This window comes from Anguilla anguilla, chromosome 11 (genome assembly GCF_013347855.1).
Source record: "Anguilla anguilla isolate fAngAng1 chromosome 11, fAngAng1.pri, whole genome shotgun sequence".
Classification (NCBI taxonomy): domain Eukaryota; kingdom Metazoa; phylum Chordata; class Actinopteri; order Anguilliformes; family Anguillidae; genus Anguilla; species Anguilla anguilla.
This window is the reverse complement of record NC_049211.1, coordinates 12,765,425-12,787,685: the sequence shown is the minus strand read 5'-3', so window position 1 is coordinate 12,787,685 and position 22,261 is coordinate 12,765,425. Positions and strand designations below refer to the sequence as shown.

The 22,261-nt window shown below is 40.4% G+C and overlaps 1 protein-coding gene across 2 annotated transcripts in view; it reads right to left on the bottom strand.

Moving 5' to 3' along the window:
• The window catches only part of LOC118207238 (immunoglobulin superfamily member 21-like), a 176,686-nt gene that overhangs the window by 86,172 nt on the left and 68,253 nt on the right, over positions 1-22,261 (bottom strand). For both annotated transcript variants that reach the window (XM_035380607.1, XM_035380608.1), the window contains exon 2: positions 7,449-7,561. In XM_035380607.1, coding sequence (XP_035236498.1) covers positions 7,449-7,561 — 113 coding nt within the window. The remainder of the gene's footprint in view (positions 1-7,448; positions 7,562-22,261) is intronic.

Genomic DNA, 22,261 nt, shown 5'->3' with positions numbered 1-22,261 from the left:
CTGTGCATCTCATGTACTTTATTCGCCTACACTTTATAAGTGACCTTCTGATTTTATACTGTAGTTGGTATTGATTTGAACTTGCATTGAAATGGAGACAATCAAGGTAGTCATGCAAGTATGTGTCCTTTGTAAATGGATAAATGACATGAACTAGACTATTATAAGTAGAGTACTGTTAGTCCGATTGATTGCTGAAGTACGACACAACCTCATATGCAGTCAAGAAACAAGCTATACAAACTATGCAAACTCTCACTTACACAATGCAAATCAATAGAGCTAAATAGCAAACACAGTTTGTAAATATCTTAGCTAGCAAATCATGTTCATTTTATTGTAGCAAGCTATCATTACCCGTTACAGATCCCTAACGATAGCAAATCATCCACTCGAATGAAAGAAAGACATGTTTGTAAAGCGAAAACATTAAAATAACCCTCATTAGGAATGTACAATAGAACCTCTGAGATAAGAAATGCATTTAATTTGTTAAATTTGAATCTTTCATTGTAATGGTTGCATATATTTCTCGCAGTTTATTTTTTTAAACAAGATCTCAGTTTGTAGCTATGGATCATTAAGTTAAAAACCAATTATTAAACAAGCAGCATGCAGGATCTCATTAGAATAGTAATTATTTTCTATGTTAGCTTTCCAAACAATAGCCTATGCCTCCCAGTGACCCATTATCTCTCTTTTTTTTCCAAACTGTTTGATTTTCTTCTCTATTTCAAACTCTGTTGTGCCTCCCACGCTGAACTCTATAACCACAGTGCTAAGATACTCTCCTAGTCTAATTTTATAGTATACCGCCCCCTGGATAACTCTCCTGCTGGTAATAATTCATGGATTTCTATAATTCTTAGTTGTGGAACTGGCTCCCAATTTAATGTGATTCCCCAATATTAAAGAGTGAATGTGATGAAATTAGAGTATGCACCCTGCATAGTAATAAACTGTCGGTAGCTGGCAACAGTCCTTTCTGCACTCTCAAAAACCAAAAAAATTAAAAGGCTAAAATGTTATTAAAAATGTATGCATGTTCATTACAGAATCACTTAGAGCCACTGACCAATAAAATGACTAGGAGGAAGGATACACGGGCTGGACTGTTCATTTAAAGCAAGCCAGGCAGTCTCTTACTGTGCACTAAAACACTCGCCATCAATGAGCAAACATTGAAAGCCGAATAGCAGTCTGCTTAAAAGCAGACGGCAACTGACTACACAGTTCAACTTAAACGGAGTGCAGCATGAATAAATGCAGCCATTAATCATGTTCCATTGTGCATGAAATAGACCCTGTTTAAATACAGTACGCCATCCTCTTTGAAACTACATCCCTCCTTTTTTTATCAATGAGAAAATGTGAATTACTTCCATGTAATGTTCACCTGTTTTATGTCGCTGGTGATAACAAAGAGAATATATGTATTTTGTAATAAGGAGATTGAAAATCTGCAATTTCATACACTAGTCCTGGTTCATAAATGTTAATAAATGGTTTGAACGAAGAAGACAAAGGACAGAAAATATAAAGATGTTTTTTGAAGCTGTGGAATAGAAATAGAGCTTTGAATAGTTTATTGAGGTAGACCCACCCATAGAGCACTGTTGCCACAGTGAATACACCTGATGGGACAGCCAGATGGCACAACCCTGCTTGCACAAGCACAGGAAGTTCCTCAAATTGAAGAACAACAGGACGTACACAACGTTATTTAAACCTCTAGGTGGCCTTTAGTTTCCCTTCCAAATTTTGTGACAACCAACAGCAATCAACTTCATTTTTGCTTGTCGGATAAATAAAAGATGTAGCCAGAAAAAATCAGAGCCACAAGAGGTGTTTAGAATTTAATGTTGCAGTTGCACTGATATAGCATGTTTGCATTTGGGTGTGTCAGTCCATCTGCCTAGCTGGCTATCTGTACCCAGTGTTTTAGCACTAGCAGTTGAGGCTGGATCAAGGATAGCAATATCCACAGTGTGTGATTGCTCTTCTCTGGTAGATTTCTTTTTTCAGAAAGAAAAGAGAAAATAATTAGGACGCATGAGAACCAAAGGCTTGCTTATTAGCAAAAAAAAAAAAAAGACAAGCTTGTTAAATTGCACTTAATGAAAGATGCCCGCTGCCCTTTTAAGTCAGCAGTGCCACGGCTCTCTCAGAGTCTGTGCCTGTCAGTCGCGCACACGGTGATGAGCCACGAGGGACCCAGAGGTAAACAGCACTCGACAGGCACCCGGACAGAAGGGTGGCCCCCGCCAAGCACCAAGGCCCCCTCACCCACCCCGACAGCACAAAGTGCTGACACAGGTGTCATAGCTCCTGTACCTCGTGCCAGAGTCTGTGCTGGTTTAGAGTTACATTTTTGGCAGAAAACATTCTCTGCTGTAGCGACCAAAGATAGCCAGAAGACATATGGCACCGTTCCCCTGCCTAATGACTAAAGCAAAGTTGGGCAGAGGTTTATTACAGACAGGTGAGACCTCCTATTAATAACCCGAGTGCTGGAGGGTCAGGTGGCAGCAGAATTGCCTCTGGAGGAAGTGCCACGCCCCTGTCCTGGAGCTGTGATGGAGACACTGTTCTGCAGGGATGAGACACATCACCAATGGCCACAAATAACTCATGGCCCTCGGAGGCATTTAAGGTACAATGGTGGTCACGGCAAAATTCTCCCTTCCATTATAGCAAGCCAATTAGATTGGATCTTTTAAATGTAATCCATAAAATCAATGCAAGATCATTAGCAGATAAGCACATTTAGAAATGAAGGGCTCTTTGTCCAGAATCAATGCCTCATGGTGCATGGGCAACTCGGTGGCACTGCGTGTGGGTGCATTGGGCATGACTAGTCAATGTTGCCATATTCAGGACCAGAGGTGAGCAGCTGGATTTATTAATAGCCAATTAAATTACCTCCTTTCACTCCATGTGCATTGTGCAGGGCGTACTGTCAATTTTGTTAGTCTACGGCTGCAATGGAAGACGAGGATAATGGTGTACTTATCAGATGTTTCTCACAAGACATTCTTTTGCATTGCATGGGAAATTCCCGAAATTATCAATCCGCAGTACGATGGCCTGTGCTGTATGCCGTACCCCTCCCACTTTGGCTCACGGCATACGAAATTACCAAATGGCTGGGGTGCATCAAAATCGATAATGAAAATACCATTTCGCCAGTGCGACAGCTTTCAACGTGCCAATGCGCCAGCTGGAAAAAAGAGCCCTAAAGTCCAAATTCATTAAAAAAAATAAAAAAAACCCCAGAGAAGTGAGGAGTGTGGCATGGTTCGTTGGGCAGGCGACTCTCGAGCTGGTCCTCATGTGTGGGTGGGATGTTTAATCCCCACCCGGCCTCCTTCCAGGCTCTGATCCCTTCTCTCTGCTTGTTGCCCTCTCTGCTTTCTACGTGTGAGAGCAGAGTGAAATATATTAAAGCAGGGCAGGCCCGTCTGCTCTTCTTTTAAAAAAAAAATAAAATCCTTATTAATACATCCCAGAAAGATAGCTACATTATTGCCTCAGTAATGAAAAAGCAAATATTGAATGAGACCTTTAATTCATCCTCCTTCCTCTCATTCTGTGCTGTGACTGGACACCATGAACTGTCATAAAGGCATTAACCCCAATTTCATTCCAGTGAAAGGGCCAAATATTAAAAGCTAAATGAGAGGCGAGGCATCAAATAAAAATTTAAAAATTAAATAATAATAATTTTAAAAAGGCATTTAGCAGTGATTTATAAAGAGTGTGCTGGTGAGGCTGCTGGGTGGCTCATCCGTTAAAACACTATTCAAGTTCACGGACCCCACCGTGGTTGGCAACAGCACAGGGTGATGCACAATTGGCTCTGGAATCCCCCACAAATGAGAGGGCATCAGTCGAATGAAATCTCATCGACAACTAGTGACCTCCGCTGGTTGATTGGGCACCTGCTGTCTGCTGAGCTGCACAAGGTATGTTCCTCCAACTCATGTCTGCCAAAGTCCGACTTGCGAACTGCAGTGTGATCAGAAGCGGCAGCTGATATCACATATTCCAGAGGAGAGCACATGCTTGTTCTCCTGACTGGATAGAGGAGGATGCAGCAACGATCACAGATAAATGCAACTGGGCATCCCAAACTGAGGTGAAAAAGGATAACATCTTGGCGGTTACAGGGAGCTTTTCCTAGTTACTACCCCTCCGTTCTGACTCACTAGCCGACCACATGTGTCTGAAATCCAGGTTTAAGGCTACAGAATCCCTTGTTGAAAAAGCTTCCATTGCTGATAAAGAAACATAGCAATAGCTGTGTATGAAGTGTCACAGCAACAGCCAGGAATGGAATTCAACAGGTACTGTAAGTAATCACAAAGTGAATTAATTTCAGATATTTTGTAGCTACCGACTAGGCAACCTGTTTAGAGTAATCACTAGATACCCTCATGCATTTGAGGTATACAGCAATCAACAATGTACACAAAATTGATATTATTGTATATAACTTATAGTAGCATACTAAGATACTTATTCATACCTAATAGGTACACCCGTGGTGTTGTACCCTACCATCCATTTATAAAAATAGACATTTACTGAAGCAATTCAAGTGCCTTGCCTAAAGGTACAACAACAGAGTCCCATCTCGGAGTTGAACCTATAACCTCAGAGCAACAATCCCAGCTCCCAAACCGTTATGCTGCACGGTCACCCACCTTTAAGATCAAAAATCACTTGGTCTGCTGTAATTCTTTGCATGTTGGACTAACTGACAGTAAAGTAAAGCACAAGGGATAGAAGACTGAGCTTAAACAAACAAAAAAATTAATGAATTCACAGAGGAATATATTGAGTTGCATTGATGTCTGTCTGTCCATCTGCCTGACTGGCTAACTATACCCAGTGTTTTAGCACTAGCAACGGAAGCTGGATCAAGGGTAGCGATACCTGCAGTGAGCGAGTGCTCTTCTCTTCTTCAGAAAGGGAAGAGCAAATGGTTATGACGCATGAGAGCCAAGAAAGCATGCTTATGAGCCAGAAAAGACAAGCTTGTTAAATTGCTGGCACTTAATGAAAGATGTCCGCTGCCCTTTTAAGTCTGCAGCGCCACGGCTCCCTCAGAGTCTGTGCCTGTCAGTCGCGCACACGGTGACGAGCCACGGGGGACCCGGAGGAAAACGCCACTTGACAGGCACCCGGACGGAAGGACGGCCCCCGCTAAGCACCAAGGCTCAGACCCCCCCCCCCTCCCCCACCCCACCCTGGCAGCAGAAAAGGGGATGCATTCATGATAGTGACATAATCGACACAAAAACAGGAAGATCCGAAGCATCTCCAAGGACCGTTTCCCAGCTTTCTGGTATGCAGTGCATTATGGGTGATGGCATTATCACTGAATGAAAGATGATCATTATCATTCTGAATCCGAGCTGTTTACACCAGACGCACTAAGCGCTGAAATGTGTGGAAACCCAGGTGTCACAAGCTCCTGTATGTCTTGCCGTAGTCTGTGCTGTCTTAGAGTTACAGTTTTTCTGTAGCTCTGAAACAGAGTTGCACATCATTCAGACCACTTGGGGATCATTGTTTTTAGCGAACACAAGCTGGTATCAAAACTGGGAATGCAATGGGTAGTCTGCATCGTCCTCTACGTAGCTGTGCTTTGTAGGAATCGGAGCTCGTTATTTCACAAAGTAGAGGGGAAACATCCTGCAGAGGCTGGCCTAAAAGGAAGTGTGGTTGTCTGAATAATGATTTTAGTCTAAAATGTTTTTTTTTTGTGAAATGTCAGGTTTCTCCCATTCTATAATATCAGTTTGGTACAGAAGACTACGTTATTATTAGTGATTTATCGTACTGGGGATTTGGATGGGCTCATGTTTTGACAGTGATAATGATTTTCAGCTGTGCACTGTGTATATATAAATTGACAGGGAAGCCAAAAGTTTTTTAGCCAAAAACATTAGCATTAGCATTTGATTAAAATTATGGTGTACATAATACATCTGAAGTACTATGTTTTTATTCATACAATGTATGTAAACTTTATTTGTGGGATTAGCTACCCTTTTATTTTTACACTAAAGACCTTGGTGTAAACTGAATAGGTTGCAGCCTCACTGAATCGCTACTGGCTATCAGTGTACAGATGCTCACCCACAGGTTTGAACACATAGCACCTGTTTTAAAAGCATTGTATTGCCAGCCTGTTAAATGGCACATTGATTTAAAAGGCAGCAATCACAACATACAAGGCCTTAAATGGCACAGGGCCCTCAGACGCTGCAGAACTGTTTGCACATCCACATGCCAGTTAGATCCTGTTTGGATGGTGTGGGGCTACTGTGGATGCCAGGCCAGGGTAATGGCTCAGAACAGCTGGGCTGATCCTTCGCTTGCTAATCTTCCATTTTTATAAAACTCTCTTCCAGCACAGATTAGAAAAGCAGAAACAATGACAATCAAAAATAAAAAAGAAAACCAAACGCTTGTGTCTGCTTTTTTATGTCATTTTTTATGCAACTAGGAAACTTAAATAAACTACATAAATATGTAAAGAAAATGATCAATTTGTTACATGTTAGCAGCTTCACTTCGCAGGTTTACAGTAGTTGAACAACCAGCTGACTTTTATGTTGTTAACAAGTTGAACAGGCCACGTAGATCAGTATGAAGGTAGCTTTGCATGAATAATAGAAAATTTAGGTGACTGAAGAATAGCACAATTTTTTGAAGATACCTACTTTAGGTTAGGATTTTTTTTTAAAGAAACATTTGCAATGCTAGAAAATTGATCCACATCCCTCAGGAGTAGACCAGGCATCAGATACAATGCAGTGTGTATGTAATTGGAGTGACACAATATTTGCATTGACACAAAACTACTTCAGCACATTAGATTTGAAATGAAACAATGAATATGAGGTTAAAGTGCAGATTGCCAGCTTTAATTTGAACGTATTTACATCCATATCAGTCGACCCGCATAGGAAATAGAGCCCAAAAATGATGTCACTGTCCAAATACTTATGCACTGCACTGTACATTTTTTTCGTAACTCTCTGACACACAAGAACATCAGGGCCTCAAAAACCTTGATTAATACATCACAAGCCTGCAGCAGATGCTCCAACTCAGAGTGACTCAGACAGCTTTTTACGCAGAATCCATCATACAGCAGGACATATACTGAAGCAAATCAAGTAGTTCCCAGTGGCAGCGTCCTACCTGGGAATCAAACCAGCACCCTCAAGTTTACTAGTCCAGTTCCCTAACTATTATACTACACTGCCACTTGTATTGATGAATAAAAGAAATTAAACCCAAAAGCATAAGGGCCAGTACAGCCAGTACAACAGCCAGTAGAATTTCAAAGTGTGACTTTAACCTCTTAAGTCAGGCAAGCACAGATTTATGTAATGGACAATAGGTATGGGATGCAATTCGTGTACACTCACCCGAAACCAGACGATCTCTCGCAGCCTGCCATCTGTCTTAAAGTTGCATTTCAGTGTCACTGTGTCTCCGACAACAACAGCTGGGAGGGGTTCGATGGTGACTGTCAAATATCCTGCGTGACACAAGGGGGAATAAAACATATAAATAAATAAATATGATGTGAATTGTCCGTAATCTGACATCTTCAATGTGTGGAATAATAGTATGGATTCGCTCCAACAAAATCCTATGTGGCGTACAGTCAATGGAGAGCTGTGCTTGCAATATCTCTGGGCTGAATATTCACACACTGGTAATGAAGAGTTCTCATCAGGTATTACAGGCAGCATTACAGCGTAATGATATTTCATCCCCTTCATGCTAACCGCTGCTGGTAATTGAAAGTTAAAGTAACCCCTTTTGAACGGCTTCATTAAAAGGCAGTTGCATACTTGTGTTTGGCTGGCTGGCCAATGTGCTGGAAAAAAAAGAAAAAAAAAGAAACCAGGCCTTGAATAGATGTGACACAGAAAGCCGTGCTGATTTGGGGTTCATCCAGAGCTTAAATGCTGCTCTTGTTGTCTGCAGATGCACCACAGCAGGAAGCAAGCAAATAGCAAACAGATGTTCTATCAATCTATCACAATTATATGAATATTTACAGCAGAGGCCTTTTTGCACGGCTCTGAACAGCCATTATGGCTCACAGATACCCAGTGCTCTCACAGAGAGAAAGTGCATTGTAATTGCCCGTAACAGATAGATATTCAATTGGCATTATATATTTATATTAACCAGAAATTATTTTCTCATTTTAACACAATTTAGCAGATTTTTCTTTGGGGAGGGCATTAAAAATGGAAAGGAGGCAGTGCGTGCACTGAAACTCTGGAAAGCAAAGAAACATACAGACAAATTTTTAATTTGTAAATTACCCTGTCTTTGACAAATGACAGTGACAGTGTCAATTTTAAATGCAAGAGAATGCCTTATAATTCATATTTATTTATAAATAGATATAATTAATACCAAAACTACTTTATTATTATTATTATTATTATTATTATTATTATTATTGGATTTTTACATTTTTTTTAATGAGCTGCAGAAATGTTCCATAACAGAAAAACTGAAAGGCAATCGTAGTCCCCAGCGCTGGGTAAGAAGAGAGAGCAATCTACTTACAGCAGATAGAAAATGTAGCTTACACCTGAAATCTTCAACCAGGACCAATCCAATAAGCAACCAAGCTCAAGTGGAACAGAAGGTCAAGATTTTTTTTAAAGTATGCATTTATTCCATATCATGCATTACTAATCCTAAAGTAATAGAGATGGGGTTTAAAAGCTTACAATAGGTCAGTCTTGGTGGATGATTTCTGGGGTAAGCCACTTTTTTATCATTTAAATGTTCTGTCCGTATGATTGTAATTTTCCCCCAATGTTTGAGCATTGCAGCAAGTGCAGAGGTTCTGTTTTGCAATTGTCAACTTTTACCACCTCCTTTTGAACCTAATTTTGGATCTTAAGAGTTTGGTCCAGTATTTTTAGAGTCTTGTTGAAAATCCTGAGTCCAAATGCATGATTTTTTTCTTCTTAATGCTTAAAAGAGTAATCTTCCATAGAAATAAAGTGTACATATGCTACTAGGTTAAGCACTGATTATTCAAGAATTGCTTGTATTTAATATATTGAGAGTCTAACTTTGTGTCTTTCAATTTGTGCATTTTTATGTGCAAAGAAAATTAGCTTTTGTTGGAAATACTTTTTATGAAAAAACCACTATCTGAAAATGGCCAATGACTTTTGTAGACTAGACTTCTGATGTCATGTCTTTTTTATAATTGTGTTTAATATGTAAGGATATATTTCATAAAATGGTGCTACAAAACACCTCCACTGGTTTCAAACAGTACAATTATTTTACTTTCATGTTTTATTGTATGTTTTTTTTTTCTTCCTTTGGATAAGCAAAATATTGTAAAGTAACATTAAAAGGTAGCAGTGCTCACTGTGGCAAGGGTTACAGATAATTAAAATTATTTATCTCAGACAGTGTGAATCACACTCAAAGATAATTTTATCTCGTCTGGGAATGATAATGAGACCATAAAGTAGCCTTTCATTCGATCAGAAAAATCACTGATCAACATCTGCACTTTCTAAAACTATTGCCATTACAGCGCCAACTTAAATGGCTCCAGCAGATGGTTGTCATGTCCATTACTTGTCTGTATCACACAAGATGTAGACTTAAGGTTATGTCAAAAAAATCATCTCTCATAATCTTGCCTATCTATTCATACACCCAGGGAGTGAATTACTTATCTGAGTGGAAGACTTATTTACTCAATTTCCAACAAATATACTGGTGTGGTGGAAAATAACAATGCATTAAAATATTGATCAACAGTTAAAAGTATGGGTATAAAAGTCACTTATATATGTTCTTTGATTTGAAGCTTTATGTGAACTACTGCGCATGTTTATTTAGCTGTTTATTTTCTTCCCTAAACATGTAATTGTCAGAGGTCACATCAACGCGGGATTCAGCTTTATTTTCACATGGAGAAAAGAGAGTTATGTGCTGTGTTCTGAAAATTCAGGTACACAGAACATGACATTCAATTCATTTTCGAGTTGAGAGAGGTCTGAAATCTGTCACAGTATCTCTGAATTTGTAATATTCTGGGGGTATAATCGTCTGTGAAACAGACAGATGACAGACGTTATCTCATGCATTCAACACCTGAATGCGAGGTACCCAGCTACTTCTGAGTGCTTGGCAAGCTAACTGAACTTAAGCTTAACAATCCAAAATATAGGCTGAGCTATTGCCTGAATGGTGTTAAAATTACTGCCATCCTCTTATTAATAATGCATGATCAAACAGATGTGTGCTGCTCACCCATTCTGTACACTGTCTAGCTACCATTAGCAAGGTATGACCGCTACCAGGCTGGTTTATGAACTCAAGCTAGCCAGTTTACCAAATGTTTAGTGTAACATTACGAAAGTTACAATGCAATATGAATGAATGTGAGGACTAGCATTTAACAGATACAATGAACAAGTCATTAGCTGCCTTACCACAATTTTTAAAAAATAAATTTGTTTGCATACTTTTACTACAGTTGAGAGATAAGGGAATGAATAATGTAGAGTGCAGACAAAGAGCTTTATAGCGAAGTGCAACTAGTGTTCGTTTCCCAAATGAACAGTTTTTGTCCAGCACATTAGTTCCTCGTGGTTTGTATTTGATTTGTATTTTGTCTTGAAGCTTCAATGTTTAAAAAAGCTAGCATGACCTTTGAGTCACACAATGCGTTGTGATGAAATGTACGGTAAATATAATTTAGATTGATCCCATTTTAAATGACTGTACGTCTACAGATGCTGGGCCACATACTGGACTCAAATCAAAGCAGTTCTCCTGTGCTTTCATCTGCAGGTACCAAAAAAAGCTCCCTTCCGAATTGTGATCTCTCTGAAATGCCTGTCAATAAACATCACTCTGCATTATGACATGCGACATGTCTGTTTGCAGCAATCAAGCCAACGATCCACGATAGCAGTCCAACAGTTGAAATGCTCCCACCTAGGCTTTGCAAAAAAAGACCTAATATAATATAGTGCAGCGTACCTCATCTTAGAGCCTTCTCTCTAATGGAAAAAATGGAAAGAAATGGAGGAAAGACTTTCTCTTATTTTCTAGGCTTTCATTAATTTGAAACAGTAGTGGAGTGGCCATGTTTTGATTGTAATTAAGATTGCTTATTACTGCAAAATTGACTGAATGTTGAAATACTATTATTTCTCTCAAATCTATTTAAGGGCTGCCTTTGTTATAAAATAGAGGTTGATACACTCTGAACCACTTTGCAGTAGTTATCTATTCTATATGACCAAAACAAAATGAGTGAAAACTGATAATGCATTTATCAAATCCAGACAGTCAAACTGGCGAAAGCGCCATTTAAACATGAATAATTCTGAGAACAATTGAGAGCTTATCTTAAGTTTTACGAACCACCTGAAAGTGATATATAATGCCAATTAGTGCGTTAATGGTCCTAAAATCTGCATAAGGTAGGCAGCACTTATGGTTCTTCCATAACTGCAAACCCCCTATTCAAACAGATATCTAGGGTATTCCACAAGGCAAAAATACAGGTCAAATTTATCAAGAGGATTTTCTTTTCTTTTTTCCCTAAATCTGATTAGCACAATACAGAGTACAGGGAAGGAAAATTAGGATTTTATATCTTCAAAAAAAAAGCAGTAAAAGTTGACACTGAATCTACTCTCAGTCCAGTTAAAATGCCACATACAACATACAGTATGTCTGATATTTGCCCACTGATATACCTAACAACTTAAATTTGAGAATTTATGGGATTTTTCATACAGTCCAAACAGTAAAGATGTACCTCAGTATATACAAATGAATAGCCCCTCAGTCAGTCATCACTATATATATTATGGCTGATTAATTTTTTCGAAGCCATAAGGCTGCCAAAGAAGTGTTTTAAATCACACTTTTCAACATGAATGCAGAAGTTCATTTTTTTCCCATGTTGAAATACATTGTTTTCATCTGTTTTGTCACCACTGAATTTGCCAAATTTTTTTTTTTTTTTTTTTTGGAAGAGCGCATTTAACTAAATCAAAGTTTTTAAAAAATTGTGATTGAATCCTGGGGATTGAATCTGTTTGGTCTGTTAAGACTCGAAATGAAAACGAATGAAGGAGAACTGAATTCAGACTATAATTTTTCCAAACTCTATTTCCTAACTACATTTATATGATTGTTCTTCCTCACACAGAATAACAGAATACAAACAGAGCACACTGCAGCTAAACTTCACTGAATTGCTTTCCTCCTCAATCACGACACAAGGCAGGACACAGAAAAGGGTGCCTTAACTTAATGTCAAGGTTATATCTAAATTATGCAGGGCTATTTCATTCACCATGTGCACCACTGGTTTTCTGTGGCCTACCTTAGCTTTTGCAAGAACGAATCAGAGCTCGCACAAGCCACAATTTATCTCCTGATGGATAAAAGCATCCCCATTGCACCCATACACCAGCTCAATCAGAGTATCAGGTAGCTCATCACAGTAGAGGGCTGTAAGGACATACTTGGTGAACAACTGCTTTTTTAATCTACAAGCAGATAGAGGTGATGAGTAACAATGAGCTCTAGGGAAATAAAGTGTTTTGGAGCAGTAGCTCCCAGATTTAGAGCTGAATTATTTCTCAGTTGTAAAGCATTGACTTCAGCCGGAGCGGAAATAACTTTTATTTAGTGTATTCTTCTCATTATGTGTCAGTGTCAAATCCTGGGTTATATAGATATATACAGTGAGCTCCATAATGTCTGGGACAAAGACTTTTTTTTTTCTTGATTTGGCTCTGTACTCCACAATGTGTCCAAAACATTATGGAGCTCACTGTACGTAAACATATACAGTATTTACATATTTAATCAATGAGTTCCTTAGCTGAAATTTGTTTGAGCACTAATCTCACTGGTGCCCATGGGTAGAAGCTGCTTTCTTTGCATGCCTTCACATGATTTCATTCTAATTTAGCATGGTTCTTTATAAAAATTAAAGTATAATCTCCTTAGCGAGCAATTAATTTTTGTCCCCTGTAGGGGACATTAGTCTCTCATATTAATCTCAAGAACCATATATTCTACTATGCTGAAACATTCTATGCCGAAACAAGGGACACTTAAAAAATATTTTCACTGCAACATGTTTTTGCCATCCAAGACACTTGTATTATGTAAAGATTTAAATACATTTCTTCGGCTGGGTCTCAGGAGGATAACTGCATATTTAGCACAGCTAAAATGGCTGTGGTGAGATGCCTGTGTGTGTGTGTGTGTGTGTGCTTGAGAGAGACAGAGACAGAGATACAGAGAGAGAGAAAGAGACAAAGACAGAGAGAGAATCACAAAGACTATGGCTACTTATGACTAATGCATTCAAAGACTAAGCGATTGGGATTTGCTTTAAATAGCAAAGCTCGTCTTAATGAGCGGGAAATCTCTGGTGCAGCTTATCGCCTCGGATCTCTCCCTGTGAAAACACTGCTCAGGCGCGATGATTAAATTACTATTATTTAAGCGGGGGTGCACAGATGCAGTCGGACCCGGAGACCGCCAGGCTGATGTCAGGCGTGTGTAGGACGAAATCCACGCTGCCATCCCAGTTTCTCCCTTTGGAAATGTCAGCGGAGTCTGCAGGGAGTCATGAAGGCTTTCAGAGGGAAGGAGAGCCCCCCCCCCCCCCCCCCCCCCCCCCCCCCCAGGGAGAACGAACACAGTCCTTTTCTTGCACTAAATTATATATCTGTGCATCATTAGGCATCACTTAAACATATTACTGTACAGAGTAATTGTGTAAAATGTTGGCCAGCTGAAAGCATAACTTGTCTCAGTGGACTTTTTGTTGATTGCTTTAAGCCCTTTTTACATTTTTAATAAGCATGTATAACCATGGTAATCTTCTATTCTTTGATTTTACATAGGAAGAAAGTAAATAGATATATAATAGATTCTAAGCAAAAACAGCATAGTACGAAACGTAACATAACATGCATTTGATATGCTGCTGTTTGAAGTGGTCACAGTATCATAGTACATGATGTCACATGAATTAAGGTCTACCCATTGGCCAACATTCCCTCATCGTGCCTACAGGTGAGAAGGATGTTATTTCTGCAGCCATTAAAGTGCATCACATTCCTTATAAAGGGCATTGGAATATGCATGCTACTATGTGGGTAGAGTGTGACCGTTGTCACACAAGGACTGATATTTTACTTTAATGTGACAACTGAAATTGATTTTTGTTTCTGAAAAGAATGTTTTTTTCCTCTAAAGCCAAAAAATAAATAAATTAAAAAATTGGACCAAGCTGCTTTTCTTTCTAGTATTGATTGTGGTGACATATGGTATATGCATGCAGCCTTGTCCGTGTTAAGGGGTCTTGACTCAGTCGTTCATGCTTCTTTAGGTTTTATTGCCAAAGCAATGTTTCTTACCCTGCCCTGTGTTCTTTATCAAATGGACCTTGTGGACCATTTGTAGACAACAGTAGTATTACATATTAATCTATTAATCAATACTGGGTAAACGGCCTTCCGACCTCTGCTTTCTTTCAATGATTGCAGTGACCAGCTACGCTCCACTAAATGGACACATTTTTAATGTCCCTGAGGTACTCACTGTTTTCGGAGAAACTGTGATTTCGTATTATGTGTCCTGGATGTGGAATAACCATAGACACTAGTATCCTTGGGTCATTTTCAGCCTCTTGTTCACAGCACTGTGACTGATGAGTGTAATTGTTTGCGATTGTATGGAGCGGTGTTCTGTGGGCTCCAATAATTACTGGACAAGTGTTCGCTGTGTTAACGTGCTGCTCTGGGTTTCCGTCTTTGTCGCGAAACTTCTTTGTATTTCAGAGCTGCTGTCGTGTCCAGGCTTCCTTTGAAATGAGAGATTTTATCTCATTGGACCTTTTTGTTAAATAAAAGGAAAAAAAATACTTTGACTATAGTATACAGTAGTCAGTGACAGTATGGATCTTTCTTGTGAATAAAACAGTAGATAACACATAACCTCAGTACTGTAACACTTTGGTGTGTGTTTATTTTTTTGATGATTAAAATAAGTTATCAACTGATTTTAATGCCTAATAGATTCGTTTTGTAATGTCACTCAAAATTTCTCTCCTATGCTGCTATGTGGTGCTGTGACATTCTACCTCATTTGTCATCGTCCTTAGAAGTCCTTGACGTAACGCAGAGCAAAAAACCTTACATATTTGGATTTCCGGATCAAAGGAGAATTTCTCTGTGGAGAAAATGAATGAGGTTTCACATAATCGTCCCTTTCACAGTCTGTAATTTAAGCTGCTGTTTAAAACCCGTACGTTTTTATACTGTATGTACACATTACTCTTTTGAATGACACTGGATCCACTGAATTCCAACTGCAAAGGAAAATGACGATACAACTTCTAAGGCCTATTCTATTTCCCAACCAGTAAATGTGTTTTCTTTTTCTTGTCCCACTGCTTGTGTCTGGTTGCTCTGTATCCACATTTTGGCACCTCGTAATCTGTATGTGAAAGGATGCCATATTTTTTTAGGACCCTTTTTATGGCCATATCCTACAACAAAATTGAGGGCATTTCATGTCTTTGACGGTGTACTTAGGGCCAGTCTTAGTAAATTGGTCAGTATCGTGTCAGCATGTACCACTGCAACATGGGCATCTTTCCTCGCTGTGACTATTTACTTAGTAAATCTGGCCCTTATTTGATTTTTAGTAGAGCTTTAGTAGACCCTTTGTGTGAATCCAGAGTTCCTAGCTCAGCTACCTCAGTCTATTCTTTAAATAATGCACAATTACTCTAACACATAGAGTATTCCAACACCTATCCAAGGGACAGGCTACCGAGGGAAGTGAGTGGTGTGTTCAAGGTAAAACATGTACATACCAGAAATCAAGGTTGCATATCTGTGTTATATATGTTTTATCATCTCTATCAATACCGTAAAAATGGAAACTCATTTCATTTGCAAGCTACTGCTGACCGGGAGGAGTAAGACGTGCTGTCTAAGCCGTCTTTTGAAGTGACTCCAAAAGTGGATTTGGAGAGAGGTGTCCACATAGCACTGACGATAAGGTAAGTCCAGATCCGGGAACAGAGAGTTTTACAGGGGGCTTAAATCCAAAAGAGAGGCTGACAGTGAACTTTGTCAAATGCTTTTGGTTGCAAGGCGCCCATCGATCCCTCACTGAAAGCCCGGTTCTTTGAGAAAGGTCCTGCTGCTCAGTGTATCTGCACTCAGCATTCTGAGCCCTAAGCTCCCCCACCTTCTTCCACTGTATAAAATAGCAGCTTCCAACAAGATAAAAAAGAATTTCATCCAGCCACTCAGTTTGATAGGAAGATCCATCCCTTTCCACAAATTCAGTTGAAACCTCGGCAGCAGAAGCGTCTTAAGGACGGAATTGCGCTCGTAGAATAGAACACTGTAATGGGGTCACCCATAAAATCTTTAATGCTGATGGCTCTTTAGCTCTAAATGGCAAACCCATACACTGTTACCGCTGCTAAGGAGATAAACAGCCGTGAGAAGGCGAGACCGTCCGGCGATAATTAGTTTGCATTAAGGTGGTTTGTAGAGGGAACCTATGACCTTCAGCACAATCGTAATCCTCTACTAACCATTAATATAACTCCTATAGGGGTCAGGGAAATACATTGTTACAATACTAATACCCTAAAGAAATGAGCCCGATAAATATGGCCGCCTTGCCTTTTTAATTAAAGCAGCAGGCAGGAGGGAGCCGTTGCACGAGGACGGCGAACATCTACTGCCGTTAAGATTTCTTCCCGCCACAAGAATTCTGTCCGCTCCACTTGATGAGCTTCTGTGAGCAAACAGCCTGGGCCGCCGAGCACAAAGGACATGGTGGTAATGTACTTTGAGATTCCGAGGCGCGATAATGGTCTCCCTCCGCGGCAGTGTCAGGGTGGCAGACATTACAGGAAATTAATGCCTGTTTTCCTCTTCTACTTATTAACACCTATCTCAGATCCATTATGAGCCGTGCCAAGATAGAGATAGGCTTGTAACATCAGAAGGCAGGTTTAGGCACAATCAAGCTTTGTCACCACCCCCAAGGAATTAAAAAAAAATGTTAAAAAACTAAGCGAATGCTCGTTAGGGAAGAGAGAAAATGAAATACAAACGTTAAGTGTACACAGAGCCGTCTCGCTGGGAAGGAAGGCTGTGGTGACGCACAAGAGCCACCTTTTACAGACTACTTTTAGAAAGACTAATTTGCATGGTGAGCACAGTGTAATGGCTCTGATCAGATACACATTCATGTGCATAACGGTCAAGGTTTTAAGTCTCTTTGTGCTAAGCCACCTGTAAATTCTTGTATTTATCGCACTGTATTCAGTCTCTATCTTCCATACCAGTGTGCTGGTATATTCAAGAGCTGAAGCAGACTCTCTATAAAGGGCATTTCATGTTGCAATCCTGAAACAGCAATGAATCTGATTGGATAATAATAATTCATCATTAGACAAATAACGATTCAGGTTGCCCAATCATCTAATGATAAATCATTATCATCCAATCAGATTATCTAATCATCTAATGATGAATAATTACCCAATCAGATAACTGTTGCTCATATTTCCATTATGCATATAAAAAAATCTATACACTATACTGTATACAGTACATATTAAAGAAAAAAAAAACAAGATCATCACATCACCAGATTACAATAGCGCACATTAAATGCTGACTGGCGTTTTCACTGAGGAGAGGCATCCTGCTCCTGCAGAATACCAGATGCAGGCAAAACCTATCCGATGACACGCACAGGGAGCACTGGACACACACTCTCCATAGTGCACATTATTTAAAAACAAAACAAATCATATTCCATTCCAACGTCATGGCCACAAAAATTATGAAGAAAAAAAATTATCGAACGGCATCAGTAGCTGAGCATAGGAATTGGTTGATGAGCCATGCGTGCAGGCAGCTGAGCTGCAGATGATAATCTAACCCATGCTCACAGAACTGCATGTTGCAGTAGTATTAGAGTGTTACACAAGCAGGTATTACGGGTCAGTGCTTGTGTTGGACTGTGGTATCTCGCAATGTGGCAGAAGCCACTTTGTGGTAGGAATTCTAAACAGCTGCACCTGCAGCCAATGCTCATTTCATAAACTTTGTTTTAAGGAAATGCAACATACAAAATGGTGGCCATTTTATATCACAAAAACCGGGAGCCGTTTATGGCAGGGACTTTATTTGATCAGCCGGTTCAAATGAAGCCTGTCAGCTTGCAACGGTGACAGACAATTCCAGAGACATGTTGCAATACCGCTTTTTTGCAATACTGGGTGATGACTTTGGGAAGTGATTTAGACTGACATCAGTCAATGTCGGTCCCCTGAAAAAATCCCATATTGCATCCCTTCAGACGCAGGTTTATTTCTCATAAGAACAATGGGCGTAATCAGCAAGTGTAAATTCACATTAAAAAAATGTAAATGCAGAATATAGGAATATTTTATTTTATGAAGCAGAAGCAAATCATAACTTCACGTCGACCATAGAAAAATACAGACAGAATTTATGACTCCTTGTTCTTGGAGGGAAAAGAGGATGAGTTAATTTCCTCCTTTGAAGTGAAATGGATTAGTTATGTTATCATTCAAATGCTGCGAGCCCTGGCAAAGTGACGTGATTGATCCTGAGTGAAGCGATTCAGCCGAGATAAAGGTGCGTAACTGTGGGCTGATTGATATTTCTGGAGAGCTCTCGAGGAAACTCTGGGCCAGCCAGCAGGAATGGCAGGCCTGGTATTTTTTCGGCAGATATCTGCTGGAGGTGCCGGAGTTTCCGTGCTTTTCTCAATCAAAGTGATTGGCTCTCAATTAGCACACTTTGGGGCTGGCGAACGGCGGCACAAGGGTAGCTCAAACCTCCATCCAACCGCGACTAGAACCCATGGCAGAACAAGGGGCCTAATCAGCTATCAGCAGCCGCAAACCTGGGGGGGGGGGGGGGGGGGGAGGGGGGATCATGCGGGCTGACGAGGAATAGAGAGTGAGAGGAAGCCAACGTGGGCCAGACGGACCTACGAGCTGACGCGTGTCCGGGTCACAGCTGGCCTGGGAGAAACTATGTGCCCCACATTCTGAAAATAGAGCCGAGTTTTCTGCCACCCCCCTCCCGCCCTCCCCTCCCCCCCCATCCCACCTACGCCAAGCAATATCCAGCACAGTCTCCCGATCTCTCACTGAAGAGCTGCCCCTTAGGAGGTCTGTGCCATCTCGAAGAAATGTCAGATTTAGAAGCACTGAGCTTCTCTCCCATGTTCTAGAACACAGTATGTACAAAGGGACAGCCATCTTAGGGATACACTCAACCCTGCTATTTGAAGTGCTGTACTGAAACATATCTTGAAGGAAAATACTGGCTAACCTGTATTTTATCTGTCAAGTGGAGAGGTTTTGACATTGGATGGCTGCAATACCCTGCTTGCCATCTTTTCCAAAGCAGGAGGTAGCATTTGTTTACCAGTGTGTTACACTATCTCAACAAAAAGGAAGAAAGGTTGACACATTCAGGTTGTATAAAATATTCTCAGATCTAAAACATATGCAATTAAATGAAACCGCAACAACTGCAGTACACATTTAAGCAATCATATTGAAAATGTATGTGAGGCTTTAATGGTGAGGCACCAGTGGCCTCAGTTTCTGATTAAATTGTTTGAGAGCTGTTTCATATAAAACGACTGCAAATGTCGTCATATTTATGTTAGACAAACAACACTTGTAAGACGTTCAGCTTCACCCGAATCTCTTCCGAATCTCCTGCGTATAATGTAGTAGGAATGCGTTAGAAGGAGAGTCAGAAGAGATGGAATGGACCTGGAATGAACAGTGACTCAAAAGAAAGAAGGCTCTCCTTCTAGGATTGCAGCAGTGTCGACAGATTGCAATTTGATGACATGAATTGCATAACAACCAGGCTTCTTCGTTCAAACGAGTCATTATTTTGCACGCGTTGTCATGAATTAGTAATGAATTCGTTCCAAGTAACCAAATTGTGTCTGTGTGAGGTGATGTTTTTAAAGCAGCTCAGAATTATGCATAACATTTCAATAACAATGATACTGCAGCAAACACAAGCCAAAAATCATCAGTATAAACATTAATATACCTTGTTAAGAACACAGTGCTAGTAATGGCCAAATAATGATTAAAAATGTGATACTGAAGAAGCTACTATATTGATTATTTTTAAAAGTCTGAGAAAAGGCAGTATGCTTGGAGGGTAAAAGGCACAGCTAGTAAGGATTCTTTAATAAAATGCAATAAGTAAGTGTCCACTATTGTTAGCACCTGATTTGCCCCACAGCACTCTTGAGTGTCACACTGACACTTACGCTTCAGTCAATCATTTTACATTTCAATTAGTTCAACCCAATTAATAAAAAAAAACATAATAACTTCAAACAGAATCAGGGACCCTGAAAAGATGAAACCTCGCTGAGCCTGGCAAATATACGTATATGCCGGTCCGTCAAAGTAAGGCAAACACAGCGTGGCTCCCAGATACTTTTCCAGCACCTTCCGCTGCTGGCGTGCCTCGTACCCCAATGGCTGCCGCGGTCCGTGCGTGAGCTCTGGGGGCGACCCGGACACAGGGGAGTCACTGAGGGGATCAATCTCCGATTCTGTCCTCGTTCATCGCTTCCCCCGCACCGTTAGCAGCCCGGAGGATCTGCGGCAAACACGCAGACCGACAGCAGCAGTGCAGAGAAATGGCCACTTTGAGCTCCCGCTGCTCAATTTGTTTTGAAGAATGCGCACATTTGTAAGAGGACATATGGAGAGGTATGAGCCACAAGGTCAAAGGGCTCACTTTTTTTTTTCCCCCACCCCCGAGGACAGCATTTAATAGCCAGGGAAATAGCCCGCTCCAGATATTTCTAGCTGAGGTTGATATTTATGGTGAACTGTTGTTCTCATTTCCTCCTCCCCCCCCACCCCCACCCCCCCCACTTTTTTTCATTTCTTTTTGTCCATCAACGGTACCATAGATAGATGCTGTCATCTTATCATAAACCAACATCCACAGAAATGTGAATAATATGTTTAAAGATATTACAGTACTGAAGGTCAAGGGCAGATATGCAGTTTGGAGGCACTGGGCAGAAGTCTCCGATGTATCAGAAATCTGTGCAAGGCTCAGAGCCAGATGGCAGTCTGACTGGCCTGAAAACTATCACACATTTCCCAGGACCACATTGGCATTCACCACCACCTTGCAGTGAGCCTCGCCTCTCCTCCACGCAGCTGGAGATAGTGCCTCATTCCCTCTTAAGTTAATGCACTCAAATTATCATCCCAGGGATCTTTCTTTGAAATCACCAGTAGGATAAAGGATAACAAAAATAAAATAATGGCAGGGAAAGCGAAAAAAGGACAAAAATAAATCTGTAAATGGCTTCACAGGTTCACCATAATACATTCAGTGTTGGGCAGTGTTGGAAAGTTAAGCAAGGTCAATCATATTTCTTTTAGTTCTTTTGTTGTTAGTATTGTTGTTGTTACTACAATTAGTGGCAGCAGTAGTAGTAGCAGCAGCAGCAGTAGTAGCAGTAATGTTATGGTATACGTATGTATTTAATTTATGCATTTAGTATTTTAGTATTCAGTGATTAATTTAAAACCTTTTTTTGGAGGGGGGGCAGCAGCTGTTTTCATATTTTTATGATGGGTGGTTGTCACTCTTCCTCAATATGCAGTATTCATACATCTATTTAACACATGTAGATAAACAACAGTGGAATAATGGGGCAATGTGGCCTTGCAGCAAAAGGGAAAAGGTCAGAGAATCACTGTACTGTGAAGATCAATTGCTGCTGACTATGGATGGGTCAGCGGGAGTTCACATGACACAATCTGCTCCAGCACGTCGGGGGCCCCCCAAACTCGAATCTGCCTGGTCTATACGAAGATTGAGGCACTCCGGTCCCCATCAAAACATCAATGTTCCACACTAATTTAGCGCCACAGCTCAGAAGAACAATATTTACCTTACGCAGTCAGCAAAAGGGCTCCCTATCGGCACAAAACCAGTTCCCTCTGCTTACACATACACAAACCGGCCGCAGGGCAGGGGAGTGTGAAGAGACAGAGGCGATCAGTAGCTCCAGTCTTAACTATGATGCTTTAGTATAAATTACTAAAATTACA